Here is a 19,720-nt window from a genome sequence, read left to right as displayed (position 1 = left end):
TATGTACCATTTGGAATTTCAAATTCTCCAGCGGTGTTTACCAGATTTATAATGGCTGTGTTGAGAGATTTGGTAAGGAATAATGAAGCAGCAGTCTATATGGATGACGTTATTATTTGTAGTCAAGATATAGAAGAGGGTTTGTTAAAGTTGAGAAAAGTATTGAAGATAGCGGAAATGAATGGGCTACGTATAAATTGGAGAAAGTGTCAGCTGATACGACAAAAGGTTAATTTTCTGGGGTATATAATAGAAAAGAATACGATAAGACCAAGTGATGAGAAGACGAGGGCAGTCGAAAAGTTCCCAGTGCCAGTTGATAAAAAAGCAGTGCAGCGTTTAATAGGATTGACTTCTTATTTCCGAAAGTTTATTGAGGGTTATGCTGTTATTGCAAAACGATTGACAGATCTGCTGCGGAAGGATGTTAAATTTGAATTTAAGGAGATACATCAGGTTGCGTTTGAACAACTAAAGGTAGCATTGATTAGTAGACCTGTTTTAGAAATGTACAACCCGAAGTTGGAGACAGAAATCCATACTGATGCATCAAAATGGGGGTATGGAGCTGTGTTACTGCAAAAGAGTTTGGAAGACAGCCAATTCCATCCAGTTCAATATATGAGCCGTAGGACTAAGCCATGTGAAGAGAAATATCCTGCTTATGACCTTGAGGTTCTGGCAATTATCGAAGCTTTAGCGAAATGGCGTGTATACGTTTTGGGTATAAAGTTCAAAATTGTCACAGACTGTAATGCATTTACAATGACGATCAAAAAGAAAGACGTTCCTTTGAGAGTAGCACGTTGGGCCATGTACCTACAAGATTTTAATTATGTTATAGAACATCGCTCAGGAACGAAGATGAGGCACGTTGACGCGTTGAGTCGTGTATCTTGTTTTATGGTGACCGAAAGTATAGCTCATCGTTTGAAAGAAGCTCAGCTAACCGACGATTGGGTTAAGGCTGTTAAAAGTATTGTGGAGGACAAGGAATATGAGGATTATTATATTCAGAATCAGATTTTGTTTAAGGATCCGGATAAGGAGCTTATCGTAGTACCAGCTCAGTTGGAAAATGAGATTATATCAATAGCACATAAGCAAGGACATTTTTCAGTTAAAAAGACACAAGATATCATTGAAAAGTCGTATTATATTCCGAAGTTAAAAGACAAAGTATGGCGCGTAATAAATAGTTGTGTCGAGTGTATCATTGTCAATGACAAGACAGGAAAACGTGAGGGTTATTTGCAACCAATAGACAAGGGTGATAGGCCGTTACAAACGTATCACATTGATCACGTTGGACCTATGGAAATGACTAAAAAACAGTACAATTATATACTGGTTGTCGTTGATGGATTTTCTAAGTTTGTTTGGTTATATTCTACACGTAGTACAGGCGTTGAAGAGGTCGTTAGTGGACTAGTTTTGGTAATCCGAACAGAATAGTGACGGATAGGGGTGCAGCGTTTATGTCCAATTTGTTTCGTGAATATTGTGAGAGAGAGAAAATACAGCATTTAATGATTGCCACAGGCGTTCCACGTGGGAATGGTCAAGTCGAAAGGATGCACAAGATAGTGGTGCCTATGTTGTCGAAATTGTGTCAGGGTAATTCCGGTAGTTGGTATAAGCATCTAGGAAAAGTACAGCAAATGATCAACAGTGTTGAGCCGCGAAGTACCAAGGTAACACCTTTCAAGATATTGACTGGGCTAGACATGCGTATAGGAATGGATCCAAAAATAAAAGAAATATTGGAAGAATCACTTATCGAAGAGTTGAACAAGGACCGCGAAAAAATTAGAAAGGAAGAAGTTGAAAACATTGCACGGTTACAGCAGGAAAACAAGAAGAGTTTTGACTTAAAAAGGAAACTAGATAGACAGTATGAGGTTAATGAGCTAGTAGCTATCAAGCGTACTCAGTATGGTACTGGATTAAAGCTAAAAGGAAAGTATCTATGGCCGTATAAGGTGGTTAGGGTAAAGAATCATGGAAGGTACGAAGTCGAGAAGATTGGGGATACTGAGGGTCCCTATAAGACCTCTACAGTTTCAGAATATATGAAACCTTGGCTAGACCCATCCGAGGCGAATGGTCCGTCAGGACAGCCGAATGTAGGAAACGAAGGAAAGAGAGAGACACGAAGCGGTCGTGTTTTCGTCGTGTCGTCGGGATAGAGCAGTAATCGGCTCTGAGAGAGCCGATAGCAAGAGAGAGGGATAGTCAGTTGTCAGTTCAGCCACGCATCAGACGTACACGCATATAATTATTCACAAACATACTTGTAAAACTTGGAGCTGTTATAATTTTAAGTCCAACATACTTATCAAATAAATGTTACTCGTTGCCATCAAGCAACTTAAACTACTACAAATTGGGGGCTCGTCCGAAAATAAGCCCAAGACAACAACATTTGCAAGTGAGATTTGTGCGTGTATTTGGAAATTTTGGCGAACACGAGACTGGTGACACAAGAGATCGGTCGCGGTGCGAAATCGAATTGCATTCTGGCCTATAAGTGCGAGAGAGACACTTGTCGAAGAAGGCGCATTAGTGTAAGCAGGCATTCAAGAGAGCTGAAGCGACAAAACGACGGCAGACGGCAGCAAACACAGCAAGAATCAAAGCCTTCGTTGTTGTTGTTGTGCATTGCGTCTGAGAGGCTAGAGCTACAAGGAGACAAGCGGCACAGAGACGACAATCTGAGCGCGTTCGTTCCAAAGAGAGCAGAAGCGACAAAACGACGGCGGACGGCAGCAAACACAGCAAGAATCAAAACCTTCGTTGTTGTTGTTGTGCATTGCGTCTGAGAGGCTAGAGCTACAAGGAGACAAGCGGCACAGAGACGACAATCTGAGCGCGTTCGTTCCAAAGAGAGCAGAAGCGACAAAACGACGGCAGACGGCAGCAAACACAGCAAGAATCAAAACCTTTGTTCGGAGCAGAACCCAGCCGATTAGCTGCTTGCCAAATAGCACCTAATTCTTGGCCCTCAGCCGCTTATTTTGTTTGTTACTTATGTCTATGTCACTCATTTGTTTGTTAAAGCTTTGCGCTTGCTTGCCCTGCTAAACGCTCTCTGCCAGCTCGCTCTTCGCTATCTCCGCTTTGCGTCTGCCTACCGACGTCGGCCGAGCGAAGCTGCGCTTAGCGATCGGAGCGGCAATGTAAAGGGCAGGCAAGCCACACTTGCAATTTGGATGTCACGCATTAAAGAACATATCGTAATTTTATTTCTGCGCCGAGTTTTGTTTAATTCGAAATAATTAGTCGGCCGATTGGGGATAAAAAACATTATCTCCACATAAAATTTGGTGACCCCGACGTGATCTCTGAGTTGCAGTGTCAATTAATAATCATTCGCGATCGACATTCGTTAGCCCTAGCAAATTTTCGGCGGTTAAGCACAATTCGGTGCTAAAACACACTTACATACACCTACATACACGCATTGCTGGCTATTAATTTCTCTGTCGCGACAATTCGGTCAGTGCAGTGCGGTAGGCAGTGCAGCGAACTCACTAATACACACAAGCGGAGTACAAAGCGGAATCGGACAGCTCGCACAGCCGCACAGCTAAAGGCATTAGCTGTAATCCCTTTGCTTTCGGTTCCCACGTTTATACGTATACAGGGTGTCTTTTTCGGTCGTGCTGAGTGACTCTTTTAAAACCTCAACATGGCAGCACCTGAGCCTACCAATGTCGCGAACGCAGCAATGCCGAGTGATGTAGATTTCTACAAGCACAAGGCCGAGTCCATCGCGCGCCAACTAAAGGCCATGGATCGCTTTCTCACCAAGGAAGAGCTTGCCGAGTTAGATGAGGCAGAACTTCAAGCTCGCTTAGAGCAAATCGAGCGAATGAATGCGGATTTCGATGCCGCTCAAACGAGCCTTGAAAGGCTGGATTTCCTGCAGTTAGCCCATGATGCCCGGCTGGACTTTTCGAATGTTTATGTCAAGGTTAGGTCCAGGCTGTCGCGGGAGTTGATGGCTGCTCGCACGGTAAATGTTGCCAATTCAACGGCTCGGCATACTCTCGAGGGGAATTCGTCGTTGTTCGCCTATAATAGTATAGGCCGTTCTCGAATGCCCGAGTTGCAGCTTCCGCGATTCGGGGGAACTACATGGATTGGCCAGAATTCCACTCGATGTTCTCGACAATGGTGCACAAAGACCATCGTATACCAATCATCGAAAAATTCCAATATCTTCGTGGATGTCTAGATGGTGCTGCGCTGGATACGATTCGTTCCTTGGAACTTTCTGAGGAGAATTACGACAAGGCGTTGAATTTGCTAATGTTGCGATTCGATAATAAACTGTTACATTTTCAGGCACACGTCAAGGCTATTTTCGGGCTGCAAGGGGTGGAGAAGGGCTCAGCTATCGGCTTGCGCGCGCTCAGCGACAAAATCAATTCGCACTTGCGTGCACTTCAGACCTTGGCGACCCCGCAGGAGATTTCGGATGGGTTGCTGATCTTCATCATAGGCACGAAACTGGACCACAAAACAAAGGAGAAATGGGAAGAGAACTTGCCGACGTCAGGATTGCCTCGGTGGTCAAGCATGGCCTCATTTTTGGAAGCGAGATGTCGGATGCTGGAGAATTTGGGATCAGCCATGGCAACAAGTCCTAGTCAACAGGTGGGAGAAGACAATCCTGTCACCCTTATCACCTCCAGTAACGACCATCCTAACCCCATATGTAACCATTGCAATTCCTCCGAGCATTACATATCTAGATGTCAGGCATTCCTGAATCTCTCTGCGTTTGAACGATACAAAGAAGCAAAGAAGAGCCGCTTGTGTTTGAACTGCCTCAACAAAGGCCATGAATTGCAGAGGTGCAGGTCAGGACTTTGCAGGCATTGCCAGGCCAAACATCACACGCTACTCCACATTCCATCGGGAACTGGTGCTTCATCTTCCTCTTCACCGGCCGAGGAATCGATCCAGCAAGAGGCCGCGACTGTGCTTCTAGCAAGCGGGTGTTCTAGCCCTCCCCCCTCGATCCAGAAATCTCAGCCTAGCCAGAACGTGTTGCTACCTACTGCCCTCGTCCATGTAACAGATCGTTATGGAGCACTTATCCCATGTCGTGCCATTTTGGATTCTGCATCACAGGCAAACTTTGTAACATCTAGACTGGCTGATCAGTTGCAGTTGGATCATCGCTCGTCTTATGTTCACATCTCTGGAATCGGAGATTCCATTCTACCTTCGAGCAAGTCTGTACATATAGTTGTACAATCCCAGGACGCAAGCTATCGAGCTTCCTTCGCTGCAATTGTCACCAACTCAATTACGGAAATGCAGCCTAACTTCGGCGTAGACGCAAAGGATTGGCCAATGCCGAATAATCTAAAACTAGCTGATCCTAATTTCTCCAAGCCCCAACGTATCGATCTGTTGATAGGTTCTGGTTTGTTCTTCGATTTAATGTGCGTCGGACAGATTCGACTATCAGCCCAATTGCCAACATTGCAGGAGACTAAACTTGGTTGGATAGTATCAGGAAGCATTGATAGCTCGGAGAATAAGCGTGCAGCTTTAGCCGCTTTTGAAAATTCCTCGTGCATCTCTATTGACGATTTTCGACCCACAACGCTGGAGTACCAAAACTTAGAGCAGCAATGCAGGAAGCAGCTGCTCGAGTGCCAGGTGCAAGTGGAAAAACTGCGATCGGAGAATCAGGAACTGCAGCGCGAACTTTTCCATATATTAAAAACCTACATATCCACGCTAAATGAAATTCAACTTTCAACAATTTCTACATTGCCAAATTTCCTGCCATTCTATGCAATTACAGAGGTTCCCGATGATCAAGACGTAATCACGACAAGCCGCCTTCGTAAAGAAGCGCCGATTGCTGCGTTCGACGATCATCCCAGCGTAGCCGCCAGCTGCGCCCAAGCAAGCATCTTCAAGAGGGCCGTTGGAAAAATAGCGGTTCTGCCCCTTCAGGATGGATCTGTTGAAAGCCTTTGCCTTCCAACGGGGGGTGAATGTTCGGAGCAGAACCCAGCCGATTAGCTGCTTGCCAAATAGCACCTAATTCTTGGCCCTCAGCCGCTTATTTTGTTTGTTACTTATGTCTATGTCACTCATTTGTTTGTTAAAGCTTTGCGCTTGCTTGCCCTGCTAAACGCTCTCTGCCAGCTCGCTCTTCGCTATCTCCGCTTTGCGTCTGCCTACCGACGTCGGCCGAGCGAAGCTGCGCTTAGCGATCGGAGCGGCAATGTAAAGGGCAGGCAAGCCACACTTGCAATTTGGATGTCACGCATTAAAGAACATATCGTAATTTTATTTCTGCGCCGAGTTTTGTTTAATTCGAAATAATTAGTCGGCCGATTGGGGATAAAAAACATTATCTCCACAACCTTCGTTGTTGTTGTTGTGCATTGCGTCTGAGAGGCTAGAGCTACAAGGAGACAAGCGGCACAGAGACGACAATCTGAGTGCGTTCGTTCCAAAGGAAGCAGAAGCGACAAAACGACGGCAGCAAACAGCAAGAATCAAAGAACATTGATTGTTGTTGTGTTGCACTGCGTCGGACGGAGACTACAACTACAAGAAGAGACAAGCAGCAAGGAGACGATCATTTTGTAACAGCAGAAGCAGCGACGATTCGGGAAGCGACAACGAGTTAACGGCGAACAGCGAGAGCAAGGCAAGGCAACAAAGAGAGGACGGCAACAGCGACATCGACAGGCAAGCGAGATCTGGATGTGGTGGTGTGTGTGCGTCAAATTTGGAGTCTGGAAAGTTCTGCGCAGAAGCGAGAGTTAACAAGGGTAAACCCATAGTAAGGTGAGCGTTAACAGAGAAGCGATCGTTAACAGTGACGACTTTAAAGGCGTTTTCGGAGTCCATGTTAACTGGAAAATTGTTAACAGGCCAGCAGTAATAAGGTTGTTTAAGTTGATTTAATTACATTTTCTTAGATATAAGCTAATATCAATTATTTTGTATTTAAATCGTCACGATGCAAGTTGAAGAGATAATGACACTGAGAGTCGCAGATTTGCGAGAGAAGTTAAGAGAGCTTGCGTTGCAGACGACGGGACGAAAGCGCGATTTGCAAGATAGACTATTAATACATCACGGCTTTCCAGTTGAGAATGAAGAAGAGTCAGAGGATGAGTCCGTAGTAACAGCAGTTGATGATACCGTAGCAGTTCAACCAGGTACGCGACAGGCAGAGTATAAATCTTGGTTTACGCTAAAAGACGTGGAAGGTAGTGTGTCACAATTTTCTGGTTCTAATAACCCCGACATCAATCAATGGATAGAGGAATTAGAAGAATGCGCAGCTACTGTTCAATGGAGTCAATTACAATTATTCATTTATGCCAAGCAGTTGTTAGTTGGTGCAGCAAAATCTTTCGCTCGTAGTTTGCGTGATATTCGTAACTGGAATTCGTTGAAGGCAGCTCTGTTGGATGAGTTTAGTGTTAAACTGTCGTCCGTAGAAGTACATAGAATGTTGCAAAAGCGCCAGCAGAAAAAAAGAGAGTCGTTGCATGAGTTTTTGTATGCGTTAATGGAGATAGCCAAGCCAATTAAACTAGATGATGAGAGTTTAATCGAATATTTTGTGGATGGTATACCAGACGCTAGGGCAAGTAAGGCAATGCTGTACCAAGCTAGAAACTTAAAGGAGCTTAAATTTCAGATCGATGTTTACCAGAAAGCTAGAGGCGGATCCAAGCCGATGAGTAAGAATTGGCCGCTGAGTAATAAAAGTGAGAGTTCGGTGAAAGGGTCGATGGCAGAGAATTTTAGGAAATGTTTTAAGTGTGGAGACAAATCGCATTTGAGGAAAGATTGTCCCAAAAATGATTTTTGTTGTTTCAAATGTGGCCAACCAGGACACCGTGCTGCAAGCTGTAATGTCAAGGTCGAAACCAGACAAGAAAAGAGATCGAATACGAACATTATTCGAGATAAGGAAGTCGTTGATAAGCCGTCAGGTATTTTCACTCCATCAGGTTTGGAATTAAAGGATATTAAGTACGCGAATTTGGTATTCCAAGGTTTGATTGATACTGGAGCAGATTTGTGTTTAATTCGCAGGAGGGTATTTTTGAAATTTGGAAATCTTGAACTGATCGGCCAGGAGAAATTTTTAACAGGTATTGGAGATAGTCAAGTTGTAACTTTTGGTAGCTTTTCGATACCAGTGAAAATCGATGAGATTGAAATGGAGGTAGAATTTCATGTCATTCCAGACGAGGATATTGGTTTTCAAGCCATTTTAGGAAGGACTATTCTGGATCATGTGGACATGCAAGTTTCTAAGACAGGAACAAGATTTGTTAGTAGAGTTTGTGGCGAGGATAAAGATAAGAAACTTGATCAGGTAGCATCGTCCTCATGCGTGGAATTGTTTAATGAATATAAAGGCATTTGCATGTCAAGTATTGACGAAGCTGAGAAGGAGTTTTCAATTGATGTTGGTCATCTCAGTGAAGCACATGCTAGAGAGGTTAGGGGTATGGTAGGAAAGTACCAACCTCAGAGAAATGTAGATGCGCCGATAAAAATGAAAATTGTATTAGTGGATGAGATACCAGTTTTCCAGCATCCGAGACGATTACCGTTGTGTGAACAGGAAATCGTGGACAAGCAAGTGGAAGAGTGGCTGGCTCAGAAGATTATAAAGCCAAGTACAACGGAGTATGCATCACCAGTAGTGTTGGTACCCAAAAAGAACGGTAGCAAGAGACTATGCTGTGATTACCGAAAGCTGAATGAGAAAATAGTTCGCGATAACTTTCCAATGTCACATATGGATACAGTGTTGGAGAAACTGCAGGGTGCAAAGTATTTCACCACGTTGGATTTAACGAATGGTTTTTTCCATATGCCGGTATAAGTCGAGTCTCAAAAATATACGTCTTTTGTGACTCAGAATGGTCAGTTCGAATTTTTATATGTACCATTTGGAATTTCAAATTCTCCAGCGGTGTTTACCAGATTTATAATGGCTGTGTTGAGAGATTTGGTAAAGAATAATGAAGCAGCAGTCTATATGGATGACGTTATTATTTGTAGTCAAGATATAGAAGAGGGTTTGTTAAAATTGAGAAAAGTATTGAAGATAGCGGAAATGAATGGGCTACGTATAAATTGGAGAAAGTGTCAGCTGATACGACAAAAGGTTAATTTTCTGGGGTATATAATAGAAAAGAATAAGATAAGACCAAGTGATGAGAAGACGAGGGCAGTCGAAAAGTTCCCAGTGCCAGTTGATAAAAAAGCAGTGCAGCGTTTAATAGGATTGACTTCTTATTTCCGAAAGTTTATTGAGGGTTATGCTATTATTGCAAAACCATTGACAGATCTGCTGCGGAAGGATGTTAAATTTGAATTTAAGGAGATACATCAGGTTGCGTTTGAACAACTAAAGGTAGCATTGATTAGTAGACCTGTTTTAGAAATGTACAACCCGAAGTTGGAGACAGAAATCCATACTGATGCATCAAAATGGGGGTATGGAGCCGTGTTACTGCAAAAGAGTTTGGAAGACAGCCAATTCCATCCAGTTCAATATATGAGCCGTAGGACTAAGCCATGTGAAGAGAAATATCCTGCTTATGACCTTGAGGTTCTGGCAATTATCGAAGCTTTAGCGAAATGGCGTGTATACGTTTTGGGTATAAAGTTCAAAATTGTCACAGATTGTAATGCATTTACAATGACGATCAAAAAGAAAGACGTTCCTTTGAGAGTAGCACGTTGGGCCATGTACCTACAAGATTTTAATTATGTTATAGAACATCGCTCAGGAACGAAGATGAGGCACGTTGACGCGTTGAGTCGTGTATCTTGTTTTATGGTGACCGAAAGTATAGCTCATCGTTTGAAAGAAGCTCATCTAACCGACAATTGGGTTAAGGCTGTTAAAAGTATTGTGGAGGACAAGGAATATGAGGATTATTATATTCAGAATCAGATTTTGTTTAAGGATCCGGATAAGGAGCTTATCGTAGTACCAGCTCAGTTGGAAAATGAGATTATATCAATAGCACATAAGCAAGGACCTTTTTCAGTTAAAAAGACACAAGATATCATTGAAAAGTCGTATTATATTCCGAAGTTAAAAGACAAAGTATGGCGCGTAATAATGGTGTAATGGTGCCTTTGTTGTCGAAATTGTGTCAGGGTAATTCCGGTAGTTGGTATAAGCATCTAGGAAAAGTACAGCAAATGATCAACAGTGTTGAGCCGCGAAGTACCAAGGTAACACCTTTCAAGATATTGACTGGGCTAGACATGCGTATAGGAATGGATCCAAAAATAAAAGAAATATTGGAAGAATCACTTATCGAAGAGTTAAACAAGGACCGCGAAAAAATTAGACAGGAAGTAGTTGAAAACATTGCACGGTTACAGCAGGAAAACAAGAAGAGTTTTGACTTAAAAAGGAAACTAGATAGACAGTATGAGGTTAATGAGCTAGTAGCTATCAAGCGTACTCAGTATGGTACTGGATTAAAGCTAAAAGGAAAGTTACTAGGGCCGTATAAGGTGGTTAGGGTAAAGAATCATGGAAGGTACGAAGTCGAGAAGATTGGGGATACTGAGGGTCCCTATAAGACCTCTACAGTTTCAGAATATATGAAACCTTGGCTAGACCCATCCGAGGCGAATGGTCCGTCAGGACAGCCGAATGTAGGAAACGAAGGAAAGAGAGAGACACGAAGCGGTCGTGTTTTCGTCGTGTCGTCGGGATAGAGCAGTAATCGGCTCTGAGAGAGCCGATAGCAAGAGAGAGAGATCAGTCAGTTGTCAGTTCAGCCACGCATCAGACGTACACGCATATAATTAGTCACAAACATACTTGTAAAACTTGGAGCTGTTATAATTTTAAGTCCAACATACTTATCAAATAAATGTTACTCGTTGCCATCAAGCAACTTAAACTACTACAAATATACCAAATTTGGTTGCTCTACCTTTTATAGTCTCTGAGATCTAGGCGCTAATGTTTTACTCTAAGCAAAGCCGGCTATACTACGTGTGTGTTAGAGAGAGACAGGGCGAGAAAAAATGAAATTGTTTTCTTAATGCTGGCTCTAATAATAATACGATCCAATTCAGATTCTGTAGTTTAAAAGATATAGTCATTCTCTACGATTCTGCGTTTTTGGTTTTCTCGTATCGTTAAAATTTTGGATGCCACAGATTTTCCTCCTTTGTGGGGGCGGAAGTGGGCGGGGCGAAGTTTTGAAATATTTTTGTAGCAGTGACATATCACAGAAGTCTGGATCCAAAACATCGTTGCTCTAGCTCTTATAGTCTTTGAGCGCTAGGCGCTGAAGGGGACGGACAGACGGACGGACGGACAGACGGACAGACGGACAGACGGACGGACGGACAGACGGACAGACAGACATGGCTCAATCGACTCGGCTATTGATGCTGATCAAGAATATATATACTTTATGGGGTCGGAAACGATTCCTTCTGGACGTTACACACATCCACTTTTACCACAAATCTAATATACCCCAATACTCATTTTGAGTATCGGGTATAAAAATCTGATATCGAAAAAACTGCATTCTCCATCAACAACGGTAAATACGAATTCACACGTCTCCCCTTTGGACTTAAAAATGCACCGGCAATATTCCAACGCACCCTTGACGATATCCTACGACCACATATTGGTGAAATCTGCTATATTTATATTGACGACATAATGAAAAAACACATGCTAACAATCTCGCGACCATATTCGATACCCTTGAACAAGCCAATATTAAATGCCAACTCGACAAATGCGAGTTCTTTAAAAATAAAGTAGAATTTTTAGGATTTATTATTTCCGATAGAGGCATAGAAACCAATCCTGCAAAGGTGGAAGCCATTTCCAAGTATCCTTGTCCGAAAACATTAAAGGATCTCAGATCCTTCCTAGGATTGTCCGGTTACTATAGAAGATTCATAAAGGACTATGCAATGCTAGCCAAACCACTTACCTCATTATTAAGAGGGGAAGATGGTCGCGTATCTAAAAACAATTCGAGCAAAAAAATCATTCACCTCAACCCAGAGGCAATGGATCTTTCAAAAAACTCAAGAACACCCTCATTTCGACAGAAGTCATTTTACAATACCCAGATTTCAATAAAGAGTTTCAACTCACAACAGATGCCTCAAATTTCGCATTAGAAGCAGTTCTTGCTCAAAATGACAAACCAATATCCTTCATTTCCCGAACCCTTTCGAAAGCCGAAGAAAATTATGCAGCAAACGAAAAAGAAATGCTAGCAATAATATGGTCATTGAAGTCTTTGAGAAATTATCTCTATGGGGGAGCAAAGGTAAAAATTTACACCGACCAACAACCCTTAACCCATTCCATGAGCGATTGGAATGGAAACGCGAGAATAAAACGATGGAGAACATTTTTGGAAGAGTACGACTATCAGCTAATCTACAAACCAGAAAAAGCCAATGTAGTAGCTAACTCTTTGTCCAGAATCAAGGATATAAACTCCATCACGACACAACATAGTAGCCAAAGGTATGGAAATACCAATAAATGCTTTTAAAAACCAAATCTTTATTATTCCAGGAAACGAAAATAATTACAAATTTAGTATACCATTTCCAACATTTCATCGACATGAAATTACACAAAACACATTCACCGAAGCTGATTTATTACAAACATTAAAAAAATACCTTAACCCCTCCGTTATTAATGGAATTCAAACAACCGAACATATTATGGGACAAATCCAAAAAATATACACATCAAATTTCTTCCAATACAAAGTTAGATTCACACAAAGTAGAGTAGAAGATCTAAGTAACGAAAGCCAACAAGAAGAAGAGATCTTAAAAGTTCACAACAGGGCCCACAGGAATGCCGTAGAAAATCAAAAACAACTCATCAAAAAATTATATTTTCCAAAAATGAAACAGAAAATTTCCACTATAGTAAAGCAGTGTCAGATTTGTAAGGAAGTAAAATACGACAGACATTATTCCACAGAAAGAAATTTAGTTTTGACAGCAATAGACAAATTTTCCAAATTAGCCCAAGGAAGAATCATCAAATCCAAATCCATCGAAGATATAAAACCATCACTGCATGATATTCTGTTTTATTTCGGCGTACCTAAAAATGTAGTAATTGACAATGAAAAATCCTTAAATTCAGCTTCCATAACGTTTATGATGAAAGACCAATTGGGAATTCAGATATTTACAGCTCCACCCTACAAAAGCTCAGTAAATGGACAGGTAGAAAGATTCCATTCAACCCTCTCAGAAATAATGCGGTGTTTAAAAAGTAAAGGAATCTATAGCACATTTCAAGAATTACTGAATCAGGCCATTTACGAGTACAATTTCTCGATACACTCAGTAACCAACAGAAAACCGTTAGAAGTATTCTTTGGTAAAAACGTAACAACAAATCCTGACCAATAGGAAATAAGCCGACAAAATAATATTGACAAACTTAAAAACAAACAGGACTCGGATTTAAAAAATCACAACAAGAAAAAAAAACCAATAATACTATACTCAGTATAGTTTGGTTTTTTTCTTGCTGTGATTTTTTAAATCCGAGTCCTGTTTGTTTTAAGTTTGTCAATATTATTTTGTCGGCTTAGAAAAAAAAACCAATAATACTATACTCAGTATAGTTTGGTTTTTTTCTTGCTGTGATTTTTTAAATCCGAGTCCTGTTTGTTTTTAAGTTTGTCAATATTATTTTGTCGGCTAGGATCAAAATTGTCTCCAAGATTTAAAAAAGAAACAGTAAAAGAAGACAATAACACTACAATTAAAACTGTGTCAGGAAAAATTGTTCACAAAAGTAACATAAAAAGTTAATAACTGTTCGATATTCATAGGTCCATGTCCATGTCCGTATTAAAATGACTAAAGGTTATATTATTTGAAATAACTACACCCAAAACTAAAAGATTTATCCGATTGCGGGTTCCATCCGATTATAGCACCACGAATCGGAAAATACCCGAAAATACAATTTTTTTACGATATTCTTCATTCTCTTCCAGATTGATAACACCATTACTCCTCCTACAATTAGTAGTTGGATCTATCGAAATAACCAACTATACCGATAGCCATGTTTTAACCATTCATACTAAAACAAGCAAACTAAACTCAGAACATACAAAACTAATTCATGTCATAGATTTAACACTAATAAAACAAACTCTAGACCAAACTCTTTGGTACATAGAAAAAGACCTAAAAAATAATGATTTTTATAATACCTTGGACCATGAAATAAACCAAACTTACCTTATATTAAATACACTTACACCCACTCGACACAGTAGATCTATAGATATGATCGGCACGGCATGGAAATATATAGCCGGAAGTCCCGATCATGATGACCTAAATATGATCCAAAATAATCTTAATGATATAATTTCAAATTATAATAAACAAATAGTAATAAATACACAATTTGAGAAACGAATAAACAAACTCACAGAAATAAACAATAGACTCTTGAATACAATAAAAACGAGGGGGAACGTTGTGAGTTGCTGCGGACACCGCAACTCTACAGTTATACCCGATACTAAGTCAGTATGGCTCTCCTCCGGCAGACGCAGCTAATATTAATCGACACGACAAAGAGTGCGTGCGAGACGGACAGAAAATCAGTCTGAGCGTGACGTCGGGCGCTGCGAAGCCAGTGCAAATTGATTTGTTCCTTTTGGCTATAAAAATTATCTGATCTGGTCCAGATTCAGCAATCTGATAGATATGGTCATTATCTATGATTCTGCGAATGTGCAATATTGTGGATGCAACAGATTTTCGTCCTTTGTGTAAGCGGAAGGGGGTGGGGCGAAATTCTGAGATATACGTTTTATAGTGAGATCTAACAGAAGTGCGGATACCAAATTTGGTTACTCTAGCCTTAATAGTCTCTGAGATTTGTGGATGCCCCAGATTTTCGTCCTTTGCGGGGGCGGAAGGGGGTGTGGCGAAATTTGGACACAAAACGGTCAAGGTCCGATATCACAGGAGTGTGGATACCAAATTTGGTTGCTCTGGCTCTTATAGGTTCTGAGATCCTTGAACTCATATTTTGCAATTGGCAAAACCGACCATGAAACCTGTGTGTTAGAGAGAGACAGAGCGAGAAAGAATGAAATTGTTTTCTTGATTCTGGCTATAATAATTATACGATCTGGTTGAGATTTTACACTCTAGAACATATAGTCATCCTCTACGATTCTGCGTTTTTGGTTTTATCGTATCTTTAAAAATGTGGATGCCACAGATTTTCGTCCTTTGTGGGGGCGGAAGTGGGCGGGGCGAGTTTTGAAATATTTTTGTAGCAGTGACATATCACAGAAGTCTGGATCCAAAACATCGTTGCTCTAGCTCTTATAGTCTTTGAGCACTAGGCGCTGAAGGGGACGGACAGACGGACAGACAGACAGGGCTCAATCGACTCGGCTATTGATGCTGATCAAGAATATATATACTTTATGGGGTCGGAAACGATTCCTTCTGGACGTTACACACATCCACTTTTACCACAAATCTAATATACCCCAATAATCATTTTGAGTATCGGGTATAAAAAAGACAATTCATTCAGCAACGAAATAGCCATTAGTCTACAAATTCAAACCCGACTTATAAAAGAAGAACTAATCAATGTAAAATATGCAATTCAATGGGCAAAAATAAATATAGTAAACCCATTCCATCTTAACGAAAACGAAATAGAGATAATTAAAGAAAACTTTAAGGAAATACTAACCCCACTCAATTCAATAGAAGAAATGCTTGAGTTTGCAGACGTCTCAATTTTATATAATAAAAACACATTACTCTATATTATTAAGATCCCTAAGTTAGAAAAAGAAACATATAAAGATATCATTATTCGACCGGTCGTCCGAAAAAACCTCATTGTTAATTTACCTTTCAAAGAAATATTTATTAATGAATTGAACACTTACGGAATTAATAAACCATGTAAAGACTACAATAACGTAAAAATTTGCAAAACAAATAATGTAATCAACTTAAACCACGATAACTGTATTAGTAGATTTATGATAGCGAAAGATTCCTCGTGTAACTACAGCAATGCAGAACACATCGAACCTATAGAAGAAATAGATTCCGACTCACTCCTCCTAAATAACTTCAACGGAACAATAAAATGGCCAAACGGCTATGAAAAACTAAGGGGCACGTACTTACTAAAGTACTGGAACGATACAATAAACATTAACGAAAAGAAATTTACAAACATTCACAAAACTATAACCAAACCACAAACTCCAATGATACAAGTAGGCCCATTGCAAGAAAAACGCATAAAAATACTTTCTCTCAAAGCACTCGATGAACTTCACATCAACAATACGAAACACTTAAACTTCCTTCAAACTCACTCCTCAATAAATAGTATGACTCTTATTACGCTATTTACAATTGCAATAATACTGATCATAATATCACATGTGTGTCGAAAACCACAAAAAGTGATACTCAACATTCCTCCAGAAATACCAGACATCAAAATCAAAACCGATACAAAGATACCAACAAACACAAACCAAAATCTTGAATTTAATAACATACCATATTTCTAAAAATTCATTTGAGGACAAATGAAATAAGAGGGGAAGAGTTAACACCCTAAGAGTTCAATACTCTTATTTCCAATTAAAACAGAAAAAAGTATAAAAATTCTTGCCCAATAGTTTATTACCCAATTGTAATAACAATGCGCAAGAATTCTGTCACAATTTACACAAAAAGTAAAAACCATTTCCTGCCTAAAACAAGAACCGAAACATTGTATTTCTGGAAGTGATTATGCGCTCCACTTCCAAGTCAGCACTTCACGAGAAACCATCGCCTCCACCCCGTCTTCGACGTCGCGACTGCGATAATGTCGACAATGCATTTCTGATGACTCCGCTGTTCTTCACCCCCAACATCGACCAGCAACATTGACTTCCTATTGCCGGTCAATAACTGCAACTCCGCTGTCGCCACTGACGCCGCCGCCTACAATAATTCTGAAGACCCCAACAATTCGGCCTCTGCCGAAGTTCCTCTGCCGCGTTCATCGATAGGTTTCTTTAAGAATTATAATTCTAGATTTAAGTAGTCACATTCTGATATTCAATAAAAGCACTTCGCTAAAGTGAACAGAATCAAAATAATCTTTTATTTTGTCCTTCGAATAAGGATAAAATTAACTTATATGTACAATTACTATTAATTTGGTTCGATTGAGCACAGTTTTTTTCACAAATTTGACTTTTTATACAATTGAGATTTTCTTTATTTACCACGCGCGCACACATATTATTAATTATTTAAACACTGCACTTACCTGATAATAATCAAATTCACAGCACTTTTGCTTCGTTTGCGCACAATTTGACGATTGCAAATAGTAAATGCAAAGCGAAGAAAGAAAAAGAGTTCTGTCGACGCAGGCGCAAAGAAGACGAAAAGTTAAAACAAAGTTCTCTGCCATGATGCAATTATACAAGGTGGTCTCGTCGGCAAAAGTTAGTCCCTTAACGTATGCTAGCAATAAGTGCGAGTGAAGGGCACATAGTATAGTGAGTGTGAGTGAGACGGTATATGTTGATGTTGATTAACCCTTAACAGGCCCGTGGGTTTTAAAATTTTAAAATAAAATGATTTTACTGATATATTAATATTTAAATTTTATGCAGCCATTAATAATTTTTCTTCAACATTTTTAGTTATATTAAAATGTTCTTTTACATAATATATAAAGATTACTTCTAATTCTGTGGTATTTTTTTTTATGCTTTTATAATTTTGTTGTTGTCGGGACATAAGGGCTAAGAATATATCAAAAAATTCGTCCGTGAACAACCTTCATCATCAACAAGCAAGCATGCACTGACGATAAAGGACAACACGAACGAACTTCGGCTCCCGACGAGACCACCTTGTATAATTGCATCATGAATTGCATCATGAACTGGCACATCTATATACTGTATGGTTAGTGATAGAACTTGAATTCGTCGGTATATTGACGGTATATTTTTTAAGTGAGACGGTATATTTTGTTGTTTACATTTAGAATAAGATGGCGACTTCGGTGCTTTGCTAAAAATATTTCCAGTTCTTTGCAGACTGGAGCTGTCTAATTAAAGTAAATTAAAGTAACAAATAAAGAGGAAACATGTCGGCCGACGTGCGTGATATTCTGGATATGGAGCGTGCCAATACGCCCGAAGTAACAAAGGATTCCTTCCTTGCAACAAAGAAGCGCAACTTCGAACGGTAAGCTGTAATTTTGTTAAAGTTCAGGTGAATATTTTTAACAATAACTATATTTACCAGCACCAAACATGCCTCCCGGCGTCCCGAGGGCATGCACCGCGAGGTGTTTGCCCTGCTCTATACAGACAAGAAAGATGCCCCGCCATTGCTGCCCACAGACACGGCCCTGGGCATTGGAGGCGGCTACAAGCAGACGAAGGCACGTCTGGGGATGAAGAAGGTGCGCAAGTGGGAGTGGGCGCCATTTGCCAACCCGGCGCGCACCGATGCAGCTGCCTTTCACCACTGGAAAAGGGTCAGCGATGATTCTGGAGAGTATCCCTTTGCCATGTTCAATGTACAGCTGGAGATCCCCTCCTACACTATGACGGAGTACAACGCGCATTTAAGAAACAACATAACCAACTGGAGTAAGGTGCAGACGGATCACCTGTTTGACTTATCAAGACGGTAAATAATTGGAATTGACCATTAGAATATCGCATTGTTTCATTGACTAAGTCCTGCCACAGCTTTGATCTTCGCTTTATTGTGATGGCGGATCGCTGGAACCGCCAGCAGCACGGGGACAAAACTGTGGAGGATCTCAAGGAGCGGTATTACGAGGTCGTTGCGCTACTAGCCAAGGCGAAGAATCAAACCATCGAGAAGAGAGTATATTCGTATGATCCGGAGCACGAACGGCGCCGCAAGGAGCAGCTCAAAAAACTATTTAAGCGCACCACCCTGCAGGTGGAGGAGGAGCAGATGCTCATCAATGAGATGAAGAAGATCGAGGCTCGCAAGAAGGAGCGTGAGCGCAAAACACAAGATCTACAGAAACTCATCTCGCAGGCGGATCCGCAGAATGAGCATGCCTCGAGCACGCCCAGCACTCGCAAATACGAAAAGAAACTGCACAAAAAGAAGGTCAACCACCAACCGCGGCCCTCGAAGGTGGACTCGGTGGTGAATACAATCGAAATAGGCAGCAGCGGCATCAAGTTTGCCGATCTGCGTGGGTCAGGGGTCTCCTTGCGTTCGCAGAAGATGAAGTTGCCTGCCAACATTGGCCAGCGTAAAGTTAAAGCTCTCGAACAGGCCATACAGGAGTTCAAAGTTGGTAAGTTGAGTAACTGGGACTGTCTTACATTCGCTAATTGGACTGTTCTTTACAGATCCCGCGCCACCACCCACTGAGGATATATGCACATCCTTTAACGAGCTGCGTTCCGACATGGTGTTGCTTTGTAGCAGCTTTGTTGCGGCACATTCAATGTGAAAATCAAATAGCCCACGGCCAGCGATGGTCATGCCAGATGCCATGTCGAGTGTGAGAACTTTTTCCGCTGCGTGATTTATTTTCCATCCAGCATTTCTTTGCAGCCCGACTACGACGGCCAGT

General features: G+C 40.9%; 1 protein-coding gene across 1 annotated transcript; it reads left to right on the top strand.

Annotated features, from left to right (window-relative positions):
* Positions 1–18,146: 18,146 nt before the first annotated feature.
* On the top strand, positions 18,147–19,679 carry LOC117189619 (DNA methyltransferase 1-associated protein 1-like). The gene is made up of 4 exons (XM_033394736.1): positions 18,147–18,336; positions 18,397–18,786; positions 18,849–19,438; positions 19,494–19,679. The coding sequence occupies exons 1-4, from the start codon at positions 18,236–18,238 to the stop codon at positions 19,595–19,597; spliced, it is 1,185 nt and encodes a 394-aa protein (XP_033250627.1). The 5' UTR covers positions 18,147–18,235; the 3' UTR covers positions 19,598–19,679.
* The last annotated feature ends 41 nt before the right edge of the window (positions 19,680–19,720 follow it).

This window comes from Drosophila miranda (assembly GCF_003369915.1).
Source record: "Drosophila miranda strain MSH22 chromosome Y unlocalized genomic scaffold, D.miranda_PacBio2.1 Contig_Y1_pilon, whole genome shotgun sequence".
NCBI lineage: Eukaryota > Metazoa > Arthropoda > Insecta > Diptera > Drosophilidae > Drosophila > Drosophila miranda.
The sequence above is the reverse complement of the archived record's forward strand: the minus strand, read 5'-3'. Positions and strand labels throughout refer to the sequence as shown.

Excerpts from the sequence above, each read along its gene's own strand:
- LOC117189619 (XM_033394736.1), top strand. The coding sequence starts at position 18,236 with ATGTCGGCCGACGTGCGTGATATTCTGGATATGGAGCGTGCCAATACG. Across the intron at positions 18,337-18,396 it reads AAGAAGCGCAACTTCGAACG|CACCAAACATGCCTCCCGGC; the intron begins GTAAGCTGTAAT and ends TATATTTACCAG. Across the intron at positions 19,439-19,493 it reads CATACAGGAGTTCAAAGTTG|ATCCCGCGCCACCACCCACT; the intron begins GTAAGTTGAGTA and ends TGTTCTTTACAG.